The sequence below is a fragment of the Gigantopelta aegis genome, chromosome 3 (genome assembly GCF_016097555.1).
Source record: "Gigantopelta aegis isolate Gae_Host chromosome 3, Gae_host_genome, whole genome shotgun sequence".
Classification (NCBI taxonomy): Eukaryota; Metazoa; Mollusca; class Gastropoda; order Neomphalida; family Peltospiridae; genus Gigantopelta; species Gigantopelta aegis.
This window is the reverse complement of record NC_054701.1, coordinates 8,132,305-8,159,349: the sequence shown is the minus strand read 5'-3', so window position 1 is coordinate 8,159,349 and position 27,045 is coordinate 8,132,305. Positions and strand designations below refer to the sequence as shown.

Here is a 27,045-nt window from a genome sequence, read left to right as displayed (position 1 = left end):
ACCATCGAGGCGGGTTGGTGGTGGTGCTGGTGATGGTGTGAACCCAGACAGCGTCTTAACCACTATACCATCGAGGCGGGTTGGTGGTGGTGCTGGTGATGGTGTGAACCCAGACAGCGTCTTAACCACTATACCATCGAGGCGGGTTGGTGGTGGTGCTGGTGATGGTGTGAACCCAGACAGCGTCTTAACCACTATACCATCGAGGCGGGTTGGTGGTGGTGCTGGTGATGGTGTGAACCCAGACAGCGTCTTAACCACTATACCATCGAGGCGGGTTGGTGGTGGTGCTGGTGATGGTGTGAACCCAGACAGCGTCTTAACCACTATACCATCGAGGCGGGTTGGTGGTGGTGCTGGTGATGGTGTGAACCCAGACAGCGTCTTAACCACTATACCATCGAGGCGGGTTGGTGGTGGTGCTGGTGATGGTGTGAACATTCTTTTACATATCAAGAAAGAACCAGTACTAAAGTTGTACATTTCAGTACTGAAGTTGTGCATTTTATATGTGTGTTATTCCCTGTGTTAATAGGCAGATATTTGTTGGAACTGTGAGCAGACAGTGTTTGTTTAGTTGTTTTCAAATGAAAATTACTTAGGCTGATCGGAAAGAAAGATTATTCTGGGGGGTTTTCTTGTCTCTGGCTGTTTACTGAACAACATGAATATTAATTTACTTTTCTGTTTTTTTTATTTAAAATTATTCAGTTTAAATCCCATTTAGTTTTTGTGTCTCGTTAAAATGATCAATGTTTTGTGAGCATTGTAAGCTCATTTTGACAATCATTTAATTATCATGAAAAAAACATCAAAATATTCATGTTCATGTATCTTTTGTTATCGAGTATATTGTTTAAACTATGAGTAAAACCAAATTACTAATTATCATCTGCCACCAGTACATACACCATTTGACTGTCTTCTGTAGATAATTGACCAAATCTACAAAGGTTTTATTGGTGTCTGTCAAAAGCTGGTATAACTATACAAGGGTGTTTCCTCTATCCACTAATATTTATAGTCTTATTGTATCAAATTTTATGTAGTTTTTTTATGTACATGTTCTTGATAAATGCATTCTCTTTAAAGTGGATTCTTCTAACTGAAAATATATAAGCAGATTGATTCTATAATTTCAAATTGAAGCTGTATTCTGTTGATTTCTTTGTGATTTTTTTTTAGTAAACCATGTGGTTAGATGCCTTATGTTTTCAGTGATAAAGTATTATTATGGAATATTCCACTGCTGAAAATCGATTTCGATATCAAAACTAACATAATTATTTATGTATTGTGATTTTGTACATATTTTAAGTAATATATGTCGAAGAATTTGAAGGCCATGTTCCAACACTTTCTTTTATAATGCTGGAACTTGTCACACATACATGTATGTGTATATGGTCATCAAATGTATTAAGCTCTGTCCCGGAACAAAGATATATTTACTGCAAACTAACGACATGATAAAAGTCATAATGTCCTTCTTGATTTCAGTATGTTGAAAGTAAATTTCCTACTCACTGCTAAACTAGTGGGTTTTGTCAGGATGAACAAGATCTTTTCTTCTTTTTCATTTCCTACCCACTGAGAAAATATATATATATTGGGAGGAGTGGGTTATTTAAAGCTTGAACTTAAGAATTTACCATAGGACGTAAAATGCTTACCTATGGCAATTTTGAGTCTGCTTACAGTCATTTTAAAACAGTAAATAAAAACAAATAAACACAAAATTTAAAACACAAAATTATTCTGTAAACTCATTGTAATGGATTTTTATCCATTGACAAAAAACTGCCATCGGTCAAGCCCCTGATTTATGGAAATCATCATAGCTATGGCAATTGCTGTCAGTGCTGGCATTAATTTCGAGCCCTGAGTATTAAAAAAGGTCCAGTTTCCTGACAACTGCTTTAAACTGCGTTAAACAAACAAAAAGTGATGCGATACCAGTGTATGCTTTTATAATGTGTAATATTTGCCGTAACAAGGTTAATCGTACCAGCACTTTATTTTACGTGTGTGTATTGTTTGTCTTAATAAACACAGTTGCATGAACAGCAGCCATTACAGCCAGGGGAACAATCTGTTTCTAGTATTTTATGTTTTTATAGTTGGTTTATTATTATTATTATTTTTACTGTAGTATTTTAGATTTACTCATTTTTAAAATTCATTTAGCAAAAATAGTGCATAGAAACGAAAATATGTTTTTATTTTACAGTTAAATAAATGTACTTAGTTCAGTTACTATTAATATGCTGTCCTGTGTGTTGCTAAGAAAATTATATTAAAATAATTAGTAGGTTTGTCAAAATAATAGTTATTTTAATGCAAGGGAGATAACTTGTAGATTTAAAAAAACTTTTTTTTCTTTTTTTTTTTTGCGCTGTGACAATAATGAAATTGCTTTTTAAAAAATATATATGTTGCACTTGGGGAAAGATTGTACTTAGTAATTAATTTTCTATAAACTAAATATTTTGGCTGCAAAAATACACTTGAATTCTAGTGTTGGCATTTTTCTTTGTTAAAATTATTCATTTAAAGAAAAAAGGTAAACAAAGTTTTTTGTCTCTAAATATCATTGATTAGTGCCAAAATAGATCAGTTATGGACAACTTTGAAATTGAGTAAAAAAAATTATTAATAAATCACAATGAAAAAAAACCCTTCCTCAGTTTAGTTTCATAATCAGTTTAAAGCATTATACATGCACATGTATGACAAAAAGAAAAAAAGAAAATTTGTAAGGACATTACTCCTTACAATAATCCAACATTTATATTGTATCAGTAACAACTAGCAAAAACTTCATTTTGTTTTCAAAATCATTATGATTATGGTTTTGTTGAATCTTAAAAATGAAAGTTACACAATAGCCTCAGAAAAAACCTTAACTTCACCTCATAATTAAGATAAAACTTGTTATTTTTTCATTAACTTGTTACAGGCAGCAATAGGTTCTAACTTTAGTGATTTTAGAAATCTGTTTTTTATTTTGTTTCCGTTCTGTCACTTCCCCTTCTCTTTTTGATTTGTAGACATGTAGTAAAGCAATTTCTTTGTGTTTCCGTGTAGAATGCCGTGCGCCACAACCTTAGTCTTCACAAATGTTTTATGCGAGTTGAGAATGTTAAGGGTGCAGTTTGGACGGTCGACGAGGTAGAATTCTACAAACGGCGGCCCCAAAAATTGACCGGGTAGGTTTATAACATATTACTTATGTGCTTTTTTTTTGTTTCTTCTAATTATTGCATTTCTGTCCTTTTTGCCGCTAACAATTTTCAATCCTCTTTCTTTCCCACTTTGTTTGTTGCACAGAATGCTATTCGCACCAACTTGTCCCTGCATAAATGCTTTGTAAGATATGAGGATGATTTTGGATCTTTTTGGATGGTGGATGACTTTGAGTTTATAAGGCGACGTCATTTGACACGAGGGCGACCCCGAAAATATCATGAAACTGAAACCGCTGCACAGTAAGCACTATTTTTCTCTGTCTGCAAGCTGTTGGTCACTGATCGTATTCATGCATTTCCGTAGAACTGCATCACTTGTAGCACTCTGTGCACCACTGTCTTCTGTCTTAACCTCCTCGCCTGCAGCTTGCCCACCCACCCACCTGATCCACCCACCCACCGGCCCTGCTTGCTTTTCAATCTGCTTGCATTCAGAGAATCCAGCTTCTAGCATGAGTTGTCAGTGTCGGTAGTGAGTTCACGACCCTTCAATAAAGTAAGGTAACTTTTCACAGAAACTGCATAACTCGGTACAGATTTCTGTTGGTTCAGCAAACACTTGGAACATGTACACTGTTTAGTAAATAACAGACAAAGGGAGATGAAAAAATATCTTTAAAAAACTCCATAAATCTAAAAACTGTTCATATTTACAAGAATATTAAAAGTATGTACACAACCTTTTTTTTTTAACAAAGTATTCCAACTTTGGATAAAATAATAAAGCTATGTAATTATGTCATGAAGATTATTTTTTTTGACCTTAAAAACCAAGTGCAGATTTCCATTGGTTCAGCACATACATTTTTAGTAAATAACTGACGAAGGAAGATGAAAAAGAATGTCTGTAAAACCTTCAAGAATCTAAAAATAACTGTCATTCAGTGTATACAAAAATATTGAAAGATCTTTGGAACAGATAAATTTGTAAAATGTAAGAAATATGTGTCCATAATGATGTAAGATACAAGTTTATTTGGATTCATGATGAAACTGAAAAATAACATTGTGGAAATGCGGTGAGGAAGTAGGTGTTTGTGTTAAAAGTTTGAGAAAACTTAGTTGCATACAAACATGCTTTTTCTTATGAAATAAAATAAATCAGAGTATGTGGAATCACATTTTCAACATTTTGGATATGTTGTCGTTGAACAAGAAGTTCACCAATCTGTATCATTCAAAAGTTAATTAGTTGATAAATTTCACACTAGAAGAATGCCTTGAACTCCCAAGTAGTGACCAGTAGACAGTTAGCAATTTGCTTGGTTGTGGACAGTTTTCCTAGAGAAAAATAGTTTGCTGTTCGCCTAAAAGAGAAAGTATGGTAAGTTGTATGGTAAGTATTATAAGACAAGCATGTGAGTTTGAAACCAGTCTAGAGTAGATCATTAGTCAACAGTAATTAGACTAGTTGACAAGACAATTGTTCATCTAGACAGCATGTGTATTAGCATGATAAACAGGGGCCTAATTCACTATACTCTCGCAACTTTGCGATCTCGCAGTGTAATGCTAAGAGACATGCAAAGAGGATGCTTTATTGTCTAGCAGAGCCTAAGAGAGCTTTGTGAATAAGGCCCCTGATTACAGATAGGTTTCAGCCGGTAAATAAGAATGGAATTATCTTGAGTTCGAGAAAGTAAAATCAGAAATCTGTTATGGCCACTAGCATGGGGCAAATGTTTGTACCCACTAAGTATCATTTAGGTCGGTGGTGGAAAAAAATGCAGTTTGAAACATCTTGAATATTTCATTTTTGACCTCTTTCCGAGTTTTTCCAATTTTCTGAGATTGGGATTGAAGTATGTCCATTCCAAATTCAGTCTTAAAGTTTGTTACCATCTATTCATTCATTTATTAATTTTATTTATTCATTAAATATGTTAATAGTGGCCCTGCTAATATTATTAGTTGACTATTCACTCTTCGCATAAGTTTCAAATTTATGTCTTATGTTTTTCTGAATAATATTAAAAGTAAATTTCCATGTACAAAAACCCCCAAACCAAACATCTTTTGGGGTCTTACCTTTCTGTTATTAGTGCATGTTTGCACATTTATATAGCACTCAAATGTCATCCATCAGTTTTGAAACTATACATGTACAGCGTCTAATGGCATAAAATAAGATGCATCAGAAATGTTAGTTTCATTTGATATAACCATTAACTATTGTGTTCTGTCTGTGGGAACATAGCTAGGTAACATACATGTAGGTAGCTCCTCTTCCACTCCCAGGAAGTGAACAGCTGTTTGAAATTTGTCAAAGTATGTGAAATGCAGTGTCCAATTTTAAAAGATTTCTAACACATAACCACCTACATGTAGTAGGGGCACTTATCGCCTGTTTTGTTTTTTAAAAATATTTATTAAATACTCACAAATTATTTTTTGACTGATTAAAAATGTTTTAGTAAATATATAAATTTTTGTAATTCTTATGAAATAATGTTCTTTCGTTTGACAGAAAGATCTGAGAAATTAATATTTTAACAACATTGTTCATTTGGTGGTTGTTGCAAAATATTGTGATGAAGTTTTACGATATATATACTCTTCAAAAGAAACGCAAAACCACATTGTCGTAACATTTGGAGAATTGATTTAATTATTGAATGGTGAGTCCGATAATTACCAAATGTTGCAGGATTGTTCACAATTCACTCTAGTCCATTGTGAGTAAGTGATAGGACACACCACCAAGGTCAAGGTCATCTGGAGTCAATACCGTGTGTGGCCTCCGCGTGTGTTAACAACTGCCTGGCACCGCCTGCCCATTGAAGCAACCAGAGTGCGGATGACGTCCCGGGGGATGGTGGCCCACTCGGCCTGCAAGGCTGCTGCCAGCTCGGGCAGGGTCTGGGGCTGTGGTTGTCGCTGTCGGAGGCGTCGGTCCAACTCGTCCCATAGATGCTCAATTGGGTTCAAATCCGGTGATGTCGATGGCCAAGGAAGGACATTAATGTTGTTGTTCTGTAGGAAAGCCGTTGTGAGACGTGCTGTGTGAGGCCTGGCGTTGTCATGTTGGAACACTGTGTTGGCGTTGGCCATAACTGGAACGATGTGTGGCCGGAGGATCTGGTCAATGTATCCCTGTGCATTCAGGTTGCCCTGCACGTGGACCAGGTCAGTTCTGCCAGTGTGTGAGATGGCTGCCCACACCATGACACTACCCCCGCCGAATCTGTCCACTTCCTGCACGCAGTTTGCCTCATAACGTTCACCACGACGCCTATACACGCGACATCTTCCATCATGACGTCGGAGCAGAAATCGGGACTCGTCACTGAACCACACCTGTCTCCATCGCAGTTGAGGCCATTGTCGATGAATCTGGCACCACTGCAGTCGGAGTCGACGGTGTTGTGGTGTTAAGATGACACCTCGAACTGGACGTCTGGCACGAATTCCTACCTCACGTAGGCGGTTCCGTACGGTCTGGTCGGATATCCTGCGCAAACCTGGTATTGCTGTGGCTGTGGAGGTGGCAGTAGTCAATCGTTCCCGAAGGTGGCGTACCCGGATGTAGCGGTCCTGCCCGGGGGTAGTGACCCATGGTCGACCGGATCTAGGGAGGTCACGTGTTGATCCATGTTGCTGGTAACGGTCCCACAGTCTGGAGATGGTGCTTGGGGACACATGGAATGCCCTGGCAACGGCCGTTCTGGATTCGCCTGCGTCTAGTAGGCCGATGGCATTGTTTCTCTGCGGTTCACTGAGACGTGGCATGTCCTGGATTGTCAACTGTCGGCCAGATACAGAGGCCAGGCAAGCGAACACCCTGCACTTTTATACTGTCGGTGTTCATGTTGCACGTGCAGACAACGCACGTGCAGTGGTGACATGGTTTGCACGTGGCTGCGTTTTTGCGAATATTCACATTTTGGAACTTTATTGTACAGTAGCTGCGTTTTATCGAATGTAACCGTGGTAATGTGTTTGGGACATGCAATGACCTTATATTCACAAAGCATGAACCGGTAGGAAACATAAAATCGTAGTTATAACCCATTTGTACCCTTTTGCGTTTCTTTTGTTTGAAGAGTATATATATCTAGTGGACAATATTAACAATTAGCTGTTGACTAACTACTGGAACCAAAAAATAAGTTAGCTTTATTTCCCCTATTCTACTGCAAAACGGCAAATCATATCACCATAGCGGCATAAACTATAATGAACACAGAGAACATATTGTTTTCAAAATTGTGATTAGAAATACTTTTCCTTGGAACTACATAAAAAAAAAAAAATTATGCACTTTTTTTAGACTTGTTAAAAAATATTTCAAAATCAGATTTTAAATGAATCCAGATATCATCTACAAAAATATGTTCTAATATAAAAACAATTTACATTCTTTTGTACTGGTATCTCTTAAATAATCCCAAAGTGTGTTTGGGGTTTTACTTCAAATATTAAACATACTAAACCATAACCACCGATTTCAATTTTCATACACAATAACACATTATAAACCAGGCCAAGCACTCTATCCACCATGTTAAATCCAGAAACAGATTTAGTAGTGTCTGGTCTGTCCACCATATTAATAGTCCCTCAGTGTATCTGCCAATTCACTAATCTTATGTTATCATGAATTTTATGTTATACAAATACCATTTTTAAGACAGTTTTATTTAATTTGTCAGTTGACATTCACATTTCTTGTATTTTACTAATAAATCTGTTACCTTTTCATTATAGTAATGTTCTATGTACTCTTGATGGTGTATCTGATGAGTTCTGTTCTGTTTTTCTCTTCCTGTACTCGATCGTGTATCTGATGAGTTTTTTTTCTTTTTTTCTCTTCCCGTAGGAGTATGAAGAGTCCGTCTATGTCGGACCCGTCCTCATACAACGAGACGCTGAACGCCAGTCTAAGGGTATGTTTACAACAGTTAAACAGTCCACTGGGTGACATCTCCCGCGCAGTCGAGGTACCGTCAGTCACGCTCGCTATCCGCACGCCTAGACTAGAAACAGTAGCTCTCGCTTATTCAGCAGTTGTGGTGGATGGTCATATTATTATTATAAACAAGTCGGTGGTTGTGAAACATATTTTATTGTTGTCTTTGCTTAGTAGTTTGGGCTGAGATGTAGCTCAGTGGTAGAGCATTCACATGAGATATGATAGACTTTGGTTCCCCGCTGTCCCAACCAGTCCTAACTATGTACTTCAAAGTGAATATCTGGGCCTGTGCTTATAAAACTGTTGGGGTCGATTTCATATGTCTGGGTTTCGAAACACCGGGTTATATCAAAACCTAGCTTTAACACTGGTTTACGTAAAACGCTGAAAAACCTGACCAAGACATACACCCGTGGTGCATTTCACATGTGTGTGTTTTACCCGTGTTTACAAAACCACGCTTTTTACATGGGTTACCAGCAGATTTGGAAAGGTACATAAGCGAGGAATAGCTTACACTTCATTACTTTGTAGTTGAAACTTGTTACCGGTATATTATTAGCATTCACGTTCAATTATGGAGGATTAGCTACCACCTCTTCCCCCCCCCCCCCCCCCCCCCCAAATGTGGAGCAATTGTGTCAAAAATTATGGACATATTTGGGAAAATGAGCTGGCCTGAAAACATTTCAACATGTATTTCCATCATTTTACTCAGAATATTAGTTATAATCCACGTCAAATGCTTACAGAACCCTACATAGCTGTTGGTAATAATGCAAAAATGCTTACAGAACCCTACATAACTGTTGGTAATAATGCAAATATGAATAAACATTTTGTTATTGGCATTTCCATTTAATTCTAACATAATATTAAAAAACAAAAGATGGGATGCGTACGCCTGAGGGCACCGAGATAACGTATGGTAAAATTTTCAAAACTGGGGGCCTGTACCGCCTTGTTCCCCCATTATTAAGACGAGACAAACACGAAAGTATGTCATTATAAGACTGCAGTCTATGATAGACGTTTATTGCTTTGATACCGGTGGTAACCGATCAACTTTCATTACTAGTACTTCCTGTTTTCGTGCAGTTCATACACCATGAAGAAAATGTTTATTTTTACTAATTTAATAAATAACTATATTTATTACCCCCAGTGACCACTCATAACAGAGAAAATGTGACGTACAATATTACTGAATGATTTGACGCTTACAAACCAATGATTTTGTCGGTTCTAGATATAACATCATTGCGATTTGGCAAACACACAAAATGACGTCATGTACTTTAATGAGTTTGTGTTCACGACTGTTTTAATATTAAATTTATAACAAAATGTCATTTGAACACAAATCATTATTTATATTTTTAGCAGAATAACGATAACTTTTGTTTTTTAAAATTATCTGTGAACATGGTTAAAATGCAAAGTTATAGCAATACCCAGAACAGTGTGTAAAGTGGTTTACAATGTTTCTATAGCCTACATGTACATAAAGGTGTTTAGAGAAAACATAGCTGGGGTAATAAATAGAATAACAAACTCAATACCAGTTATTATCAATGTATATCCCGAGTGAAATACTTTTCATTTGTCACTCGCTAAAGCTCGCGATAACCAAAAATGATTTGATTCGGGACATAATTTTGATAATAACTGGTATCTCGTTTATTACCGGTATCCTCTATATATATCAGGCGCTTTGTTGTTTATTCACCACGAACATGGTGAAGGGGTGGATCTAATTATACAGTTGTGCTAAAAAAACTAGGCAAAAGGGCATCTTGTCTAAAGGGGGAGGGGGTTCGAACCTGGCAACCAAATAAACAATGATATTGAGTAAACCACTGATCACCCCTAATTTTGCTGGGATTGGGGGGTGGGGGCGCACACACACACACACCCACCCCCCACCCCCGGCTACGCCACTGTTTCTGTAGTGGCTTAAAATGATCTCTAAAATACGTTCACATTTCATGGCTCTGCAATACTGACGTAAAACACGATTTTGCTGCTGAAATTATCCATGAAGAAAAGTTACTTTGAGCAAACCCAGCGAAAAACCACCTCAAGGGTAGGTTTAAACAAGCAATACAACTGTAACCCAGTGTTAAACTAGGATTACTGAAAACCAGACATGTGAAATGCACAGTAAACATGACCCAGGGTTTAACCTAGGTTTAAACCATATGTTTCCAAAACCCACCGATAACCTAGACATATGAAATCGGCCCTTAGAGTTCAGACTCAATCTCTAATGATGTCAGGTGCATACAATTTGTATGGCGTTGTCATGACATTGGTGTCTCAGACTCAGAGTCTAGAGTCTAGATTCTAAATGTTTTATAAGCACCAGGCCAGGACTCGAATTTGGCAAATTAGAGGGCAAGGCCATTTGACTTAGACTGATCGTGATTGAGTATGATGGCCAATTAGCAAATAATTTCCAGGTCATTGGGGCATATGGCTAGGGCACTGTGACAATTTGCCGCATGGCCGCCATTAAATTGGAGCCCAGGAATATAAAAGATACCATAGTGCATGTAATGTACATGGTGACAGTAGGTTCATTCTTTCTCCCGTGACCAAGTGTCACAGTAACCATACAGCTGGAGTTTACAATGTGCTGAGGTGTTGTCAGACCAAGTGTCACAGTAACCATACAGCTGGAGTTTACAATGTGCTGAGGTGTTGTCAGACTACTCCTTTCCTCTATTAGTAGTTTGGTGGTTTCGTCCCTCCATCACAAAGAAATTTGCTAGCCAAGTGTTTGCATTACCATGTTAGATACCTACTATCCATAGATTTGGGTGTCAGACATTTCTGTTCCTTTTCAAACATTCTAGTGAACATTCTAAGTGCCAGGTAATTTGTATTTTAGGCATGGCAGTATTTTATCCTCTGTTTAAAGTTTTGCGGTACTTTGATGATTTTGGCCTGGTCAGATGCTATTTTCTATACTGCTATATGTATCTACAGAAATCACTTTTATTCTAAATGTACTCATTCATGCTTTGACCAGTGGTGTGTACATTTTGTATGCAGATGGTTCTTAAATAAGATGCTTGTAGTAGCCAATTCCATTATAGTCTAAAACACTCATCAGTGTATTCACACTGGTCAGTGATTGTGCATGACATATAAGTTGAATTGAACATTGAATATTGAAGTAAAATTGTAAACATTCTAATTAAATTGACTTGACATTGTTACTGTAATGTAATATTAAGGTACATTTATCTTAGAAAGTAGTAATACATGTACCAAATTTTATTGCCAGTTCACGTTTACGTATAAATTGGCCAAGTTTATTTTTAAATTGGCCAATTTTACTTTCAACAATTGCAATATGTAAAATGATCAATATGATAAATATTATCCAGAACCGTGCATAATACAAGTTGAACTTGTTTCAGAATAGAAGTCTTTACAAAGTTCTGTTAATACGTTTACTCACAGGTGTGGAATAAATTAACTTAGATGTTCTTGAAATAACGAAGATGTAACTACATACAGTTACAATGGATTTAAGAAAAACGGGCTTCGTAAATCAGTCCAAAATGTCTGAATCTGTCATTTATCACTGGATCCACCTTTGCTCACACCTTTAAAGATGCTCGTGAATCTTCTGCTCGTAATTTGAAATATAACATGTTTTTATTGTCACTCACTGTCTATAACCATCTTCATGCGATGATCTCTGTGTTGAGAATGGCTTTGTTTTGTTGCCAACAGGCGGCTCTAGGTGACCACCCTCTGGGAGAGAACAGTTTGGCCCTGCTAAGTGCCCATCTTGGGGACCAGGAGAGTGCGGAAGACCTGTCTATGAAAAGTCATAGCAACAGTCAAGATGGCTTCCCTACTTGCAATAGGTATTGATCCTTTTATTTCTGAAATTTGACTTCATAGTTCCAAACACCAGTGTTTTTATTTGTGAAGTTTTAACTTCATTGTCAAGATGGCTGCTTTACTTCAAGTACATGTAGGTAAAGACATTTTTATCTCAGAAGTATTACTTCATGGTCATAGCACAGATTTTGAAATAATTAGGGTTTCACAACATAGTTCACTTTTCATGTTATGGTCTACCATAGTTCCAAATTCTAAAATGTTACTATGGTCAGTTTATATAATAACTGGTTTCTTTTCTATTTTTGTATACAATGGCAGTATAATTAATAAAAAAATAACCACTGATTTAGCTATAATCTCAGGTGACATTGCACGAACATTCCTTTCTTTCTGTTTTAAAACATAAGCTACAATATACGTGTGTCACTGAAAATGTAATGTGAGCTGATATTATTTGTGTTTGTGTATCAGAGAGGAAGACATGATGGCGGTGAAACAAGAACCAGAACTAGAGGACCATGTTGAATACCTGGAACACGAGGACCCCGACGATGTTGACGGGATGATGCACGACGATGACGACGAGGAAACTATGGCGGACGAAGCAAGCGACATGATCACTGAGGAGCAGGTGAATGACTCTGGCCATGACCAGGGTCATGATCGGGGCATCGAGGAGACAACCAGTGAGCTGCTGGAGGCGGAGGAGCAGGAGTTACTCGCCCTTCAGCAGATGCAGCAGGAGGCAGCCATGGTTGCCGTGGCAGCACATTCCAGTGGAGTCTGAATCTCAGCCAGCGACAGCAGCGTGTTTCCGCTCTCTATCTCTCGACCAGGTGTTCAAATAGCTGTGTTAAAGACCTCTTAGCCGTAGGTTTAAAATGAGCTAAGGTGTTGTTAAACGAATATATTCCGTTACTTTTTCCTCAACCGGCCATGCAGTGGTGCAAAAATCTCTCAACTGCAACTCTGGTCATGTGGTTGTGTTTTTATAACCAGGAACATTTTGTTAATCGTTTCAAAAATTGATTGGTAAAAACGATTTAACATTTCAGAATTTGTGTGTCACAATATCAGAAAGGGGCATAATTGATCGTGATGTTAGGTTGTGGGGGAAGGAGAACTGTTTTTCTGCTGTTTCATAACTGACACAATGAAAACTATTTTACAGTTTTATGGCATTTTGCAGATTCTCACTGGATATGTTGTTCAGACATATTTATGAAGATTTTGTTCCTCCAGAACAGTGAAAAATAGCTTTATTTTATTCAAGACTTTTTGAATTTTGGATGCCAAGACGTTGTTTACATTCACAAGAAATGATTTAGAATTCATTCTATGACTTATGCATGGGGCCACAAACTTCATGAGTGTTAGTGTGCTATAGAGAGTCTGTCTCGTTTATACTAGTGCATCATGGGAACAATTCCAGGTGCCATGTTGTTTGTGTATTTGCGTTAGAATGAATGAAAGACTTGTAAAAAGTTTTTGGTACAAGACTTTAATTGTGCTATTATTATTATGAAATGTTTTACTTTTGTCCAGACACAGTTCTCTGATGTTTTGTTATAAATATATAAACATATGAAAATAATCAGGAATGGTTAGGAAGGATGAAACCAAATAACCTTTGAAACTCTGGACTATAGATTTGTTATTTTAATGGCAAATCCAGGGACCCGTTATTTTGTGGAGGGGTCTTTTTTACGATCTCGGTGGTGTGTCTCATTTTGTATGCTTGACCGTTCAATAATGTATAATAGAAATTTTATAACAGATGAATGCTAAAAAAAAACAAATCAAAATTAGTGTAATTGTTTTTAGTGTACTAGTGCAAGGTGCTGAAACAAAGTTGATGACAAAAGGTTTTTCTTGATGTAAAAAACCTATAAATATGTACTTATAGTAGTTGAAGACCTTGTATGCACCTGCGGTTTTTTGTGTGTGCGTGTGTGTGTATTCTACCTAGCTATAATTACAATATTGCAGTGAGATGTGTGCAATAAATTGTTTTACCAAATGGGCACAATATTTTTGATCTCAGAGTTAAAAGCAAATTTTAATATTTTGACAGACAGTGTGCTAACACAATGTCCCATTTAATAATTTTTACTGCTTTTGTAGAAATCTATGAATCCCCTAAGGGTACATGCTAGGATAAAAAAAAGAAGGAAGAAGGAAATGTGTACAAATTAATTACTCCTTTATAGTCATAGATTATTGTGCATGAATAATTAAGCTGTGTATACTGACTACTGAAAACAAGTCACTCTAGACAGAAATTCGTCATCACTGTTTTTTCGTTAGTTGACATAACATATAGTTGAACTAGTTTGGAGTATTCTACTTGTTTGTTTAAATTAAATATTTAGCAAGTCAACAGTCAGTGTTCATAATTTAATTATCCATGTTCTGGATACAATTTTATTATTCATAATTAGGGCATGATTTACTTATATATTTTCTCAGCATGATTGAATTGTCCATGTTCTGAGCATTATTTATCTATCCATGTTCTAAACACAATTTAATTATGCATGTTCATGCAGGCCCATTTTCACCAGCTATTATAGTTACTCTATAAAATAAAATGTTTTGACCTGGTTATGTAGGCCAAAGAGCTGTGTACTATAAAAAAGAGTCTCTCTTTGTCCGAAACATTCAGAACACATTGCTCATGAATGAATTGTATGCGCACATGGGTTAAATAATTCATGATGATGATTTGCTTATGCATGAGCAAGGAATACTTGTTTTTAATATGTCCTCTTAGGGGATCTGTAGTGACCCAGTGTCTCGAAGAAATATTTATTATGTGTACAGATAACAAATTATATTATTTAGCATTTGACAAGGTAGTTTGTGACCATTCCCGTGTTTTTGAAGACAACTATAAAATGCATTTTGTATCATCAAAGAATTATATTGTTTCATTTGCTGACAGTGCTTGCAAACCAAGAAGCTTGGATATTTTTAGCAAGAATGTTAACATATGCTAAGTCTTTACTCCTATATACTGAAAAGGATTGATTTTTTTATTCCAAAAGAAAGGTGTATGCTATTTTCCAACCAGTTATTTTGTTAAATATGGCACAGTTATAAAATACATGGTGAGCTACAAGAAGCTGCCAACTAGTAAGTTATGGCAGCTTGTCTTTTAGCTTTTTCTTTGTTGGTGTCCACAAATATGGAAGTCAATGATTTATTCGATTGCTAAGGCCAAATATGAAGAGTCTGATGATCTTTGTTCAACCTTTTTTTCTTTGACTAAGATGTTTGTATTCTTCTTAGCAAAATCATGCATCCATATTGGTCAAACCTTGCTCATGGTCAACAAATAATTAACTAATTAAAGCAAATATAAACCCCGCCCTAAATGTGAATCTTACTATATAGTATAAGAACTAACTGGGGAGGAAAAGGTATTTCAAGGTATGTAAGCAATTAAATTAAATTTGACAAATTTTATATGTTAATTTAAAACTGCAATAAGATTTTATAAATATCGGTATGAAATATACACAGAAACATTCCATATTGAAAACAACACTGATATTTCCATACTCAAGTTCTTTGAACAAGCATATTAGTTTTAACTTTTACTTATTTTAATAGCTTAAACTGGAAACAAGCTCAGAAACAGACCTAAACAGTTGATTTTATTTTTAAGATTAAAGATTAAAATACCGTACTCCTGTGAAAATGTAAACAGAAAAGTGTTTTTAATATTGCTGTATAACACTGAAAAATTACTTGTTTAAAATTACTTTGTGATCATTTCTCGGATAACTAGCTGGAATATAGTACATACGTTTTTTAAATTTAATAAAAATAGATGCATCATGTTGCTTTCTAATACAGGAAAGGCCTATTGTGTTCATATTTGTTTTTGCAAAAATCAAAATGAATTGAAAACTTGTTTTACATGTAAATCCATAAAATGGAGCTTTTTCATTACAAAATACTATTGTTTGAGAGCAATACATGTTTCTCTGTAGTTGACCTATACGTCAACACGTGGTGTAATGGAATGGTTACTTTTCATTTAACTTATTGCTTTCTTGAGCATACCCTGAAAGGGTAATTATTGTTAGTGAGATGTTTTTCTTCTTTAATGGTTAATGCAATTCCAACTGAATTATGAGAAAAGTAACCTACAGCTTTGTTAGCGATGTACGCCAAGTTAAATGTTTTTACGATATTGCAGTTTTCATTGTTAAACAGTTTGATTTAGTATTGATATGGTAAACCTATGGTTCGAAAAGACAAATAAAAGGTTTCAAAATAAAAATCGAATTGTAAATACTAAAACAATCCCCCCCCCTAATCTCCCCCCATCCATGCTTCCTTATTGTGAACTTGAAGGAAATATATCAGTTTTATGTTCCAGTTTTATTGGCAGGAATAATTCTGCAGTTTTATATTTTGAAACCTTTATATTTGAGGTGATATTTTTTGTACTGATTTTATAAAGCAATATTACAACATCTCCATCAGTAAAAGAAAGGAAAGTGGGAGTTTTCTTCTTATAGCTAAATTTACATTTATACATCAGTAAACAATATTACAGATTGTTTTCTGTTACATGGAGTTGTGAATTACATATCAAACAATTTAGAGAAAAAGTCTTTGGAGTGAAAGAGATAACCTGCTTCTGGTGCCGTGTTCATGGAGGAAGTAAAACTCACAATCTAAGTTTCAAGGATCATTAACAGTACAAATACAAAACATATACCACTATCTAAATACTCCCACAATATCAAAACACTAACTCAATCATATGTGCATTAGACTTTATACATTTGGTGCCAAAAACCTTTGAACCATTTCTTTTAGCAGTTTGCATGAAATAGTGTGGGGAATTACACAGACGTTTTAAGTATACAGCTCAAGTGTTACCAGGTCTAAACTGAAACGTTCTGTTTAACATGCACACTGCAGAATATCTATGTTAAGAATAAAAATTCTGTTGGGAGTTACTAACCTTGACTATTTTTCCAATGTGATCTGTTGGTAGTGTACCCAAGAACCTGTTGTTATGATCACCCTGCATCAATAATCACCAGCCATTGTTGATCAAGTGAAAACCTGTGGCTCTCTCCTCTCACCACGGTGATGTGGTTTGGTTATAGTCATGATAGCAGCACAAACATCTTCAACACGGTGACATGCATGTAGTAGGATGTAGTAACTAGAACAAGTGTTACCGTCTAACTTTACCATCTGTCCCCTCGTCCAAATATAGGGGAAATATGTGCAAAATGTATAGTTACTTTGTTGCAACAAAGTATCAAGTGCATGACACAACTCGAGAATATGGTAAAAGTGCCAAATATTGTCAAATATGTTTTAGGTAAAATTGCAGATACAATGTGTGACCTACATACATTTGTTAGTGTAACCATTAAAAACAAATCGTAGCCCTCCATGTTGCAAATGACCTTTTTACTTGATTAACAAGTATCTATTTTTATTGCGAGGGCTTGAACATATAAATAAAAACATTTGCAAATAAAAGCATATTATTGTTAACCTTCTGAGGTTCAGTTAGGACAACGTAATTTTTAGCTTTTAGTTGTTGACAAGTTCTATGAACAGATGCCATACGATTAGCAAAAATATAAATTTGAAGACATGTCTTGAGTTTTAGCTTTGTGCCAAATGGCCCTACTGTTCTAATCCTCAATTAGTCTTGGTCTAAAACATTAAATTAATGTTCTTAGCCAGTATTTTTTGATGCTTTTAGAGTTGACGTCAATATGATGGCTAAAGTTTTGTTTTTGGTTTTTGTCTCCAACTCTTATGTCCCAACAGGTGTTGCCGACCATTACATGCATGTGAAAAATATACTGAATCTGAAGATGTTTGCTCTGGAAATTGTATGAGTGTGTTGGTGGTTTTAATCAAAAAATGTCTTCCTTGGATTATAGTTGTCTTATAATGTTCAAAGCGTTGTGGTGAAAACCCTTCAGGAACTAATGGAGCATAATCAACTATTTTATCTTAATTCCTTGTAATTTATGTACATAACTTTGTCTGTTATTTTTTAGTATGTGGCAACAAATCGGTGAACTAGACTGTGAGATGTGTGTAGCTGATGATTCTTGTCTGTATCATAGAACCTATTTATACATGCAAGAGAAATTGTGTGTGGGTTTTTTCTCTGTAGTGTTGAATCAAACATAGCTGATGCCATACATGTATGTTCAGCCGTTGCCATGGTAACTGGTCACAAGTGAATGTGTATTTAGTTATTGTTGGGATCTAGAATGGCAGAGCTGTTGGTTGTGTGGTGCATTTTAAACCTTCCATCGATGTTTCTTCATGTTCTTCATATTAAACTGTACTGTTAGGTTTGGATCATGACAAATTATTGTGTACAGCAAGATGTCTTTGGGAGTTGGTCAAACAGGTTCTGTCTAAACCAGAGATGAGTATCCTCCAGATTTATCCGCAATTCCAGATTTTTACACTTCTTGACTGCCTTGCATTATTATTTTTAAACTCCTAAACATTATGTCCTTTAACAATTTTCTAAATACGCCGCTGTAGTTTTCAGAATTTTTGGGGATGGGACATTCTCATCTATACTAAACAGACTTGGACACCTAAAAACATATTGGTCATCTTCTACCAGAGATGAATCTGTTTGGAATTCTTGATATAAGCAATATCTGACAACTGGTTCTATCCTTTCTCTGAAAAACACATACTAAACCCTGTTTCAAGACTGCAAAATGTTCTGATTTTTTTGTTTTTAAGTGAGGATGTTAATAACATTCTCATTCATTCATTATTTTAAAGAAAAGACAGACCAGATGGTTTGACCATACTCTAAATGTATCATATTAGATGTGATGCCCATCTAACAATAAAACTGAAATAATATTTTAAAATAAAGGTAACTTTTTAAGCATTTAAAATCTGCTTTGTGAAATTTAAAAATATTTTTATTATTTTAATTATTTTTAATTACTATTATTTTTTGGTAAATTGTTGAAATGAGATAAACTCAAAAATGACATCCCTGTAGATTGACAATAAACTGAGGCACAAACTCCTGTGTAAAACCTGGCTACAGATTTACGAATCTGTCTTAGAGCTACAATATCATAAAACAATTGTAGGCTATGGTGTGTGCTGTAGTGACAATATCGTAGTGCTAAGATAGCTTTGAAAATATGGGCCCAGCATTTGAAAATTGAGTCATCTTTTGATTTATCCGACAGAACTTTGTCCCACTCTCATAGACATCACAAAGACACTGCCCCGAGTTTGTAGCCATTGTAATGTTTTGGGGCCAATATTGCTTTTTTTAAATAAACCAGGGCTTCTAGATTATGGTAGCCCCACTCCCATGGCTGGTGATATTCAATTTTGGGCTAGTAAATAATTAATATTGCCATGCCCGAGGGCTAGTGGAAAAAAACAGTCAAATGTTGCAGTTAAGTTTATTTTGTAAATATGAATATCCTGCTCCCACCCAAAATCCCCAATGTTAGTGTTTTTAAGCTCTTGAGGTGACATATCTTATTATTACTATTATTTAGTAAAACTGTATTAACTTCAAGTAAAGTAGGGATAGTGAATTTTTAATCGTGGCTAGTAAATTTTTAAAATCACTGATCCCATGGCAAGTGGATTTTATAAAAATTCTAGAAGCTGTGAATAAACCAGCAATATGCTTATATTTTCCTGCTTACAACGTGAATATTGGTTCTTTCAAAGGATTTCCTAAAACATGTAGTACCTCAATATGGATCTTTTGCCTACAATAATTTTGTATATGATTCTTCCAACCACCAAACCAAATTTGCAATAACTGGGTCAAAGAGAATCCCATATGTATTCATTGATAAAATACTTTATATTTTGAACTATTTTGTAAATGTTTTTTACCCATGTATATTAATGTTTGTAGTCTGTTTTAATGGTCACAAACTCGGGACCGCCCATTTAGAATGTTTACTGTTTAAAAGCCTTCATATGCACTAACAAGTTCCAGATGTTACATAGAATTACCTCATGGTTTCATCCCATCATGATCAACTGGTGAATTTGTTTAATATTTTTAATTTCTGTTGATTGTTTAGTCCATGAATCTCAGCCGGTGTTTCATTTCAGTCATCTATCATCATACAAGCTTTTTTTAAACAAAATTTGCATTTCCTTTCAACTGGCTACCTGGCTGAATATGTACAAAAAGTTCTGTTAAAAAGAAGTACATGTATACAAAAATCCTCAAAAGACTGATCTGTAATGTAGGGTTAAGAATTTTCCATAATGTTTTTAAAAAAAATAATGTTCTCATTTAATAATAATTTTACTAATAGAATATTTTTGAAAATTATGTAGTTTTGATCATTTAAACCAGTTTGTAAAGATCTGAAATTTAACCCAGGGCATTAAATAGTTAAAAATAATATTAACTGCTGTACTGGTATGCAATGTCAAAATATTACCATGATTTCCAGTTATTGTCAAGCTTTCTTACCTAATAACTCAGCAACAATTGCAGATGAAAATCTTCCAAATCTTGTCAAGCTTTCTCACCTAATAACTTAGCAATAATTACAGACGAATATCTTGAATATTTTTTCTGAATACTGGATTTTAGTATCCCCTGAAAGCTGATTCTGTCCATGTGTTCAGTTCACAGCTCACAGTTAATTGTGATTGTCAACCTTGCTAATTTAGCTTTACACTGACATGACTTAATAGAGATTTGCTGACACCAATGGTTAGATCTCCATGTATACATATCAGGATAGAATTTTGTTGTGGTTGATTAATAACAGTGCACAAAACGATTGCATCCTTCTCTTTTAATTGAATTTAATTTCATAGCTTTGAGCTGAAATTTTATGTTGAAGACAGTTGCCAAAAGTATGTTTCATATTTTCTGGTATAGTTCTAATAGTTAAAATTTCAATGAATAATGTTTAATTTTTAACTCTGTAATGGATCAGTCCTATATCAAAGACAAGGTATATGGCCGTACACTAAGGCAGGTGAAAATCATGTTATAAAAATAATTTTCAATATCAGGACTATTCAGCAATCTGTAACAATCGAAGGGGTGTATGTACCATGTTTGCGGGGGGGGGTTTGGGGGGGGGGGGGATTAACTGATTTTATATTAATAAATTGAAAGGTATATGAATTTTAAATCTAAATTGAGAGAGTGCAAGTCTCTCCCCCCAATATTTTCTTAGATTACTGAACATTTTAGAAACTAACAAACAAAACATTTGTTAATGATAAACTTAAACTGTAAAATAATATAGCAGTTGTATATATCAGTATTTTATTAACAGTTTGGTAGTGTCACATGCCATTGTAATGTTATCAAGATTAAACATTTTAAATGAAAATAACTTATTGTAACATATTTATTGCGTACATGCATATATTTATAAAAATGTTTTTATTATTGTTAAGAAGAACGTATCGAATTTTTTTTGGTTAAAAGTTATTATAACTTGATACAGCAAACTTCATAGTAAATAAATCTGCAATTTAATTTTTTTAAATTTCATGAAAATTGTATAGGTTTTCAAAAATTGCACAGTGTGCAGATAGCTTCTTCAGTCATTGATTGGCTAGCTTAAAAATATTGTTATTGTATTTAGAGTTGGTTAGAATGATAATGAATAGTAGGCAGAACATAAACGTTTTTATAGTACTTCTGTTCCTAAAGGTTATGACTACTCATCATTTTCTCAAGTATACAAACCATAATGTTGACGCCTCTCCCCACCACCAGATTCTGATGAATGTCCATTAAAATTTCTTTTCATCATCATTTACTGTGTTTGAAAACATAACTCCACCTTTAATACCCAGTGAGTCAAGAGTGGTTTGTATATTTGTGAAAATTATTAACTCAAAATGTAATACCTGCCATCTTTACAATATATAATGGTTATTAGATCCATACTAATATTGGGATAAGTCAAAATAGAAATAATTTGGAAAGATTTAGATTCAGAATTTGAAATGTTTATACTAGCCAAGATAATCATTTGAGCAGGGTTTTTTTCTGTGTATTTCCTGCACCTTGTTGACAAAGCTCTCTTCAGCAACATTATGTCCTTGTAGGTCTTGCACTGCGATATTGCAGAGTTGCTAGAGTTTAATGGAAACAAAATAATAAAAAGAGCAGGGCAACACAATTAAGTTAAAGATGAATAATGTTAAAACATTTGACTCTTGTGTTACAACTTCTTTTATAGCTTCATCTTAATTTTCTATGCCTTCGACTTGTTTTGCTAAACAGTGAGTAGTACCCTGATCCAGACACATTATACAAGCCAGATGCCTGAACATTCATTGGATATGGCCATGTTAAAACTGTTTGGATTTGGATATACATGTATCAACTAAGATAATAACCTTTTTTTTTGCATTTTCATTCTCTATGCCATTTTTGTTGTTGAATGAAACCATGTTTATTTTTATAGATTTGAAAGAAGTAGGTTTGGTGTATATTTTATTAGGCTTGTTTTAGCTAACAATGATTTCATCTAGAGAGAAACCTGTGTGGGTTACTTTTCCATTCCGTGCTACTGAATTAATTTATTAGTGGTTTGATGCCAGAAGCATAATCCCTGTGTTGTTGTTTGTTGTTGTTGTGCTTGTGTTGCTGTTTTGCATCAGCTTTTACAATTTCATTTCATTGTTCCTTTCATCACTAAAAGAACTGGACCAAAATGTTATTAAATGTATAAAATATTTAGCATGTTGTCTTGTTGCAGGTTTGTCGGCAGCTTTTGTCAGTTGATTGAGGAAACACATTTTATTACATAAAGAACAAATTCTAGCTGACAAGGTCCATATACTAAACGTGGTGGCAGTGTTACTGAATGGTCTATTTGCAGTTCCAGTAGCAATAGTTAAGCTGAGAAAATAAGGAAAATATAATAGAATAGATTAATATTTTTACTTTTGAACCAATGCCAGGAACAACAGTAACACATTAAGTGTCGTTACGCCTTAGCTGAATGGTCATGATGAGGAACTATTTTTCATATTTACTCCTTGATGAACTGTCACGTATTGGTGTAACCAGCCATGCTATTGATTGATTTGGGCACACTGACTAAAGATCATGTCTGTACTGAAAGTGTTGGTGATTTAACAACCTCTTAACACCTCACATATGCTATCAATTATGGATCTTTAATACACACTTTCCTACAAATTAATATCATCATGTATTGAAAGAGTTTAAGGATGATGACCTGTATGCATAATAGAAACATCTTTGCATTAACATTTTATTATTATTTGATTTTTTTAAAGGAGCTAAACAAGAAGTTCATTCTTTCGTTGATCTAATATCAGTTGTTATTTTGAAAACGTTGAAGTTTTATTGAACATTTTTAAAAACAATATTTATAAAATGTTTCATAAACATAATGATACGGTTTAAGAAAATTACCAAACTGGATACATGGCCAAATTATCGTATATATGACAAAGCTGTCGCATATATGACAGAATTGCCAAATTGGTGGTAAATTGTAGTATATAAGGCAAAACAACCGAATGTGTGGCAAAACTGTTGTATATATACGATTTTGCGTATATATGGTAAAAGTATGGTAAAACTTGTACAACCGACAACCGACTGGCAAAAGCGCCGACAAACATGCCGATGGGTACTGGCTGAGTGTATTGCACACAGGTGCATCAGTTCATTGTATCATCTGTCATCATTAATGTACCTCAGGTTTAAACCCAGCAAATAAAAAAGATGGGATACTGTATGGCCTTTGTCTTGTTACACTTGTACGAGTTCCATGGTCTTCTTGAGAGTGGCAGTCCTCCTGTAGATATAGATGTATGTATCAAATAAAAGTGCATTACGAACAATAGTAACGTAAGTGGCTAAAATCGCTACATTACCATTCATTTATAATAATTTTTGTGCTTATACCACTACACCACCAAGACCACTTCAATCAACATGTACAACATGGATTTAAATAGTACCGCTCTTCAATCTTAAAGTAAATTAGAAAACAGGGAGTTAATACGCTAGTTTCAAACACGGGGAAGACACTTTGACTGCCCTAGTTCCGCATAAAAAGTGTCATTCTGTTGTAGTAGAACCCCACACTTGTTTCAAGCACAATAGTAGCTGGTATACAGAGGCTGTCAAATAAAATTACAGGAATTTACTGGTCAGATGAAACCACGTATGACAACAGACGTTTATCACCTATGGCAGGACAGGTAGCGTTAACTTTGGAATAAACATTTGGGGTGCTCTTCAAACCTTGATCTTCTGAGCTACTATAGTCCTAACAGGCAACACCTTTTTTATACTATGGAATTTACAACAAGTACAAAAATAGTGAGGGTTTTTTTTTTTTCTTCTTTTTCAAAACACAACATTTTTTCTTACCTCAAACCAAACTGAAATTATTTATAAAAAATATTTCTGTAGGAGGATGGGACGGTGTACCTGATACTAAAGACGAAGCACTTGACTGATTAATGGCACTAGCAGTCAGGACCTTGTCAAAACATCCTTTGACTCTACCTTGTGCAGAGATACAGTTTTGATTTTGATAACGCTTTTGTCGTTCAGATTATAGTTAATGATGTTTTAAGATTGGTTGTCATTTCGTTGGTGAGCGAGAAGTTGTTATAATAGTGGTCAGGCTGCAAAACCCCATAAAGCCTCGGTGGCGTCGTGGTTAAGCCATCACAGGCTGGTACCGGCTCCCACCCAGAGCGAGTTTTAACGACTCAGTGAGTAGGTGTAAGACCACTACACCCTCTTCTCTCTCACTAATCACTAACAGTTAACAACTAACCCACTGTCCTGGACAGACAGACCAGATATCTGAGGTGTGTGCCCAGGACAGCGTGCTTGAACCTTAATTGGATAGAAGCACGAAAATAAGTTTAAATGAAACCGTGTAAACTAGTTCCTGAAACTGAAATGGGAACCCAACACTTATCAGCCTAAAACTCGATGACTTAAGATCACACCGCCAAGACGTTAAAATGGACGTCCATTCATAGTATCTTATATCTAACAATTAAATCTCTGCTAGTGCTACGAATAGATGTTTTTACAGGACAGCTGTTGATGGTCTATTGGTTGTGGGTTAGTGGTAGGTGTAGTGGCTTCACACATCCTTATAGAGCTGTTGAAATTCGATTTGGTACCAAAATGCAAACCCCCTTAAAATGGACGGGATTGTTCCATTAAGATTTTCAGTGAAAGGGAAAATGTTGGATCAATTTCCAACTTCGGAAACGCTTATTAATCTGAGAAGGGGAGATTTAAAATGTTTTCTTGATAAGAGTTAGGGCAATAAAATAAGCACTGTTATTGACACAAAGTTGATCGTGTTAACAAATGAGGGGGAAGGAATTATAACTAAGGCCTAAACTAAACACCGGGGATATGGCTGGGTTTGGCGATTATAATGCCAGTCGAAAAAAGAAACCTACTGAATTGAATGCGACAAAACACACCACATCTGTGCTAGCGCAATTTACAGATATGGCAGCAGATGACATACATTTGAACGACAAAAATTTACCTCCTGATCAAAATCTGACCTCTGCACAAGGCAGAGTCGAAAGGTTAGGCAAAGTTGTGATTGCTTCCGTGTTCCACTATCAGGTGCTCATCCTTGGGAGGACCGCCACTTCCGTTGGAGATCCGTAATAAACATGCGCTATAGTTTCCCACTGCCAGGCTGGCAGCTGCACAATGTACACTTTCTCATTTTCTGAATAATAGCAATTCCTATTGGAATTGTTTTTAGCGTATTCCATTGACTGAATACAGGGATATGTGAGTAAACTTGTACATTGTAGAAAATGACAAGAAAACCATGTATGACGTTTCCAATGTATTACAATTGATTAGTAATGCCCATCCATAAATAACGGTATACAGCGCATTACCCGATGAGTGAGTGCTGGTTGTAGCCCTACAGATTTCCTAGGATTGAAGAGGAAGCTGTAGATGCTCCTCGGCTACACCAGTAACTACGAAAAGCATTATTTTGTCACTGTTGTGCAATCATTACATTGGTTAAGTCGAAATTAAATTGAGTTGAAATTATTTTTAAAAAATTCCTTTTTTTGAGGGGGGGGGGGGGATAGAAATGATCACAAATGTGGCTTTTCACAACGTTTACTCTGTTAATTTTTCTTGTTTTTTTTTATTTATTTATCCGCTTGATTAGTAATGTACATTCCACTGCTATTAGTTCCTTAGTATTATCTCACCACAAACAACATCAAAGACTGAAGGTAGTCTCTTTATCAGCTATAAGGGATTACACGAGATAAGCGAAAATAATCACAATCACAATTGTCTCATGACGATCGTAAGTGAATTTGTGGACATCGTGGACGGAATCTCCGCATACCCCGACCCTCGGAATACCAATCTAGATATGCAAAGAATGTCTCGTTACGAGGCCGGAAGAACTATGAACGCAACTGAAGATTTCTTAGACTTGAAAAATATCTTTATAAAATAATCTCATGGATTGTTTTGAACCAAGCTACAGATGTGGTCACCATAACGATCTTACTGCTACAATAACATTCATGTTGGGTTAAACAGTATACTAATTAGGTTATGTGATGAAGGGGACTGCATGGTCCTTGACAGTCCATCTTTGAAAGTGAAGCTTTCTGATATACCTTTTACGATGAAAACTGACCCCGTCATTCACAAATGGTATTCAATTTAGTGCCCAAGATCGAAAACATAAGTAACTCAAATTTTTATCTAAAATGGCTAATTTTGTTCGCAGATGCTCAAAATTGAGTTCAAATTGCATTTAATGCCATTAAGAATTCAAATTACCGGAGATACCATGGCGTAAATAGTTCGGGCGCTTCAAAATATTTGTATAAGTTTTGTGGTGCAATATCCATGGACTACAGTAAATAGTATTTTTTGGCATCTACTATTACATTACTGGAGGAGAAAACTTCCCTTTTCATCTAGATCAAAACATAAACAATGGTTTATAT

At 35.4% G+C, this 27,045-nt stretch overlaps 1 protein-coding gene across 4 annotated transcripts in view; it reads left to right on the top strand.

Annotated features, from left to right (window-relative positions):
* LOC121367466 (forkhead box protein P1-like) overlaps positions 1 to 16,999 on the top strand; it is a 118,488-nt gene extending 101,489 nt beyond the window's left edge. For 3 of the 4 annotated variants that reach the window (XM_041491649.1, XM_041491650.1, XM_041491648.1), the window contains exons 12-15: positions 3,088 to 3,209; positions 8,068 to 8,188; positions 11,908 to 12,044; positions 12,496 to 16,999. In XM_041491649.1, coding sequence (XP_041347583.1) covers positions 3,088 to 3,209; positions 8,068 to 8,188; positions 11,908 to 12,044; positions 12,496 to 12,811 — 696 coding nt within the window. In that variant the 3' untranslated portion in view covers positions 12,812 to 16,999. The remainder of the gene's footprint in view (positions 1 to 3,087; positions 3,210 to 8,067; positions 8,189 to 11,907; positions 12,045 to 12,495) is intronic. The other variant, XM_041491651.1, reaches the window with a different exon arrangement.
* Positions 17,000 to 27,045: the final 10,046 nt, after the last annotated feature.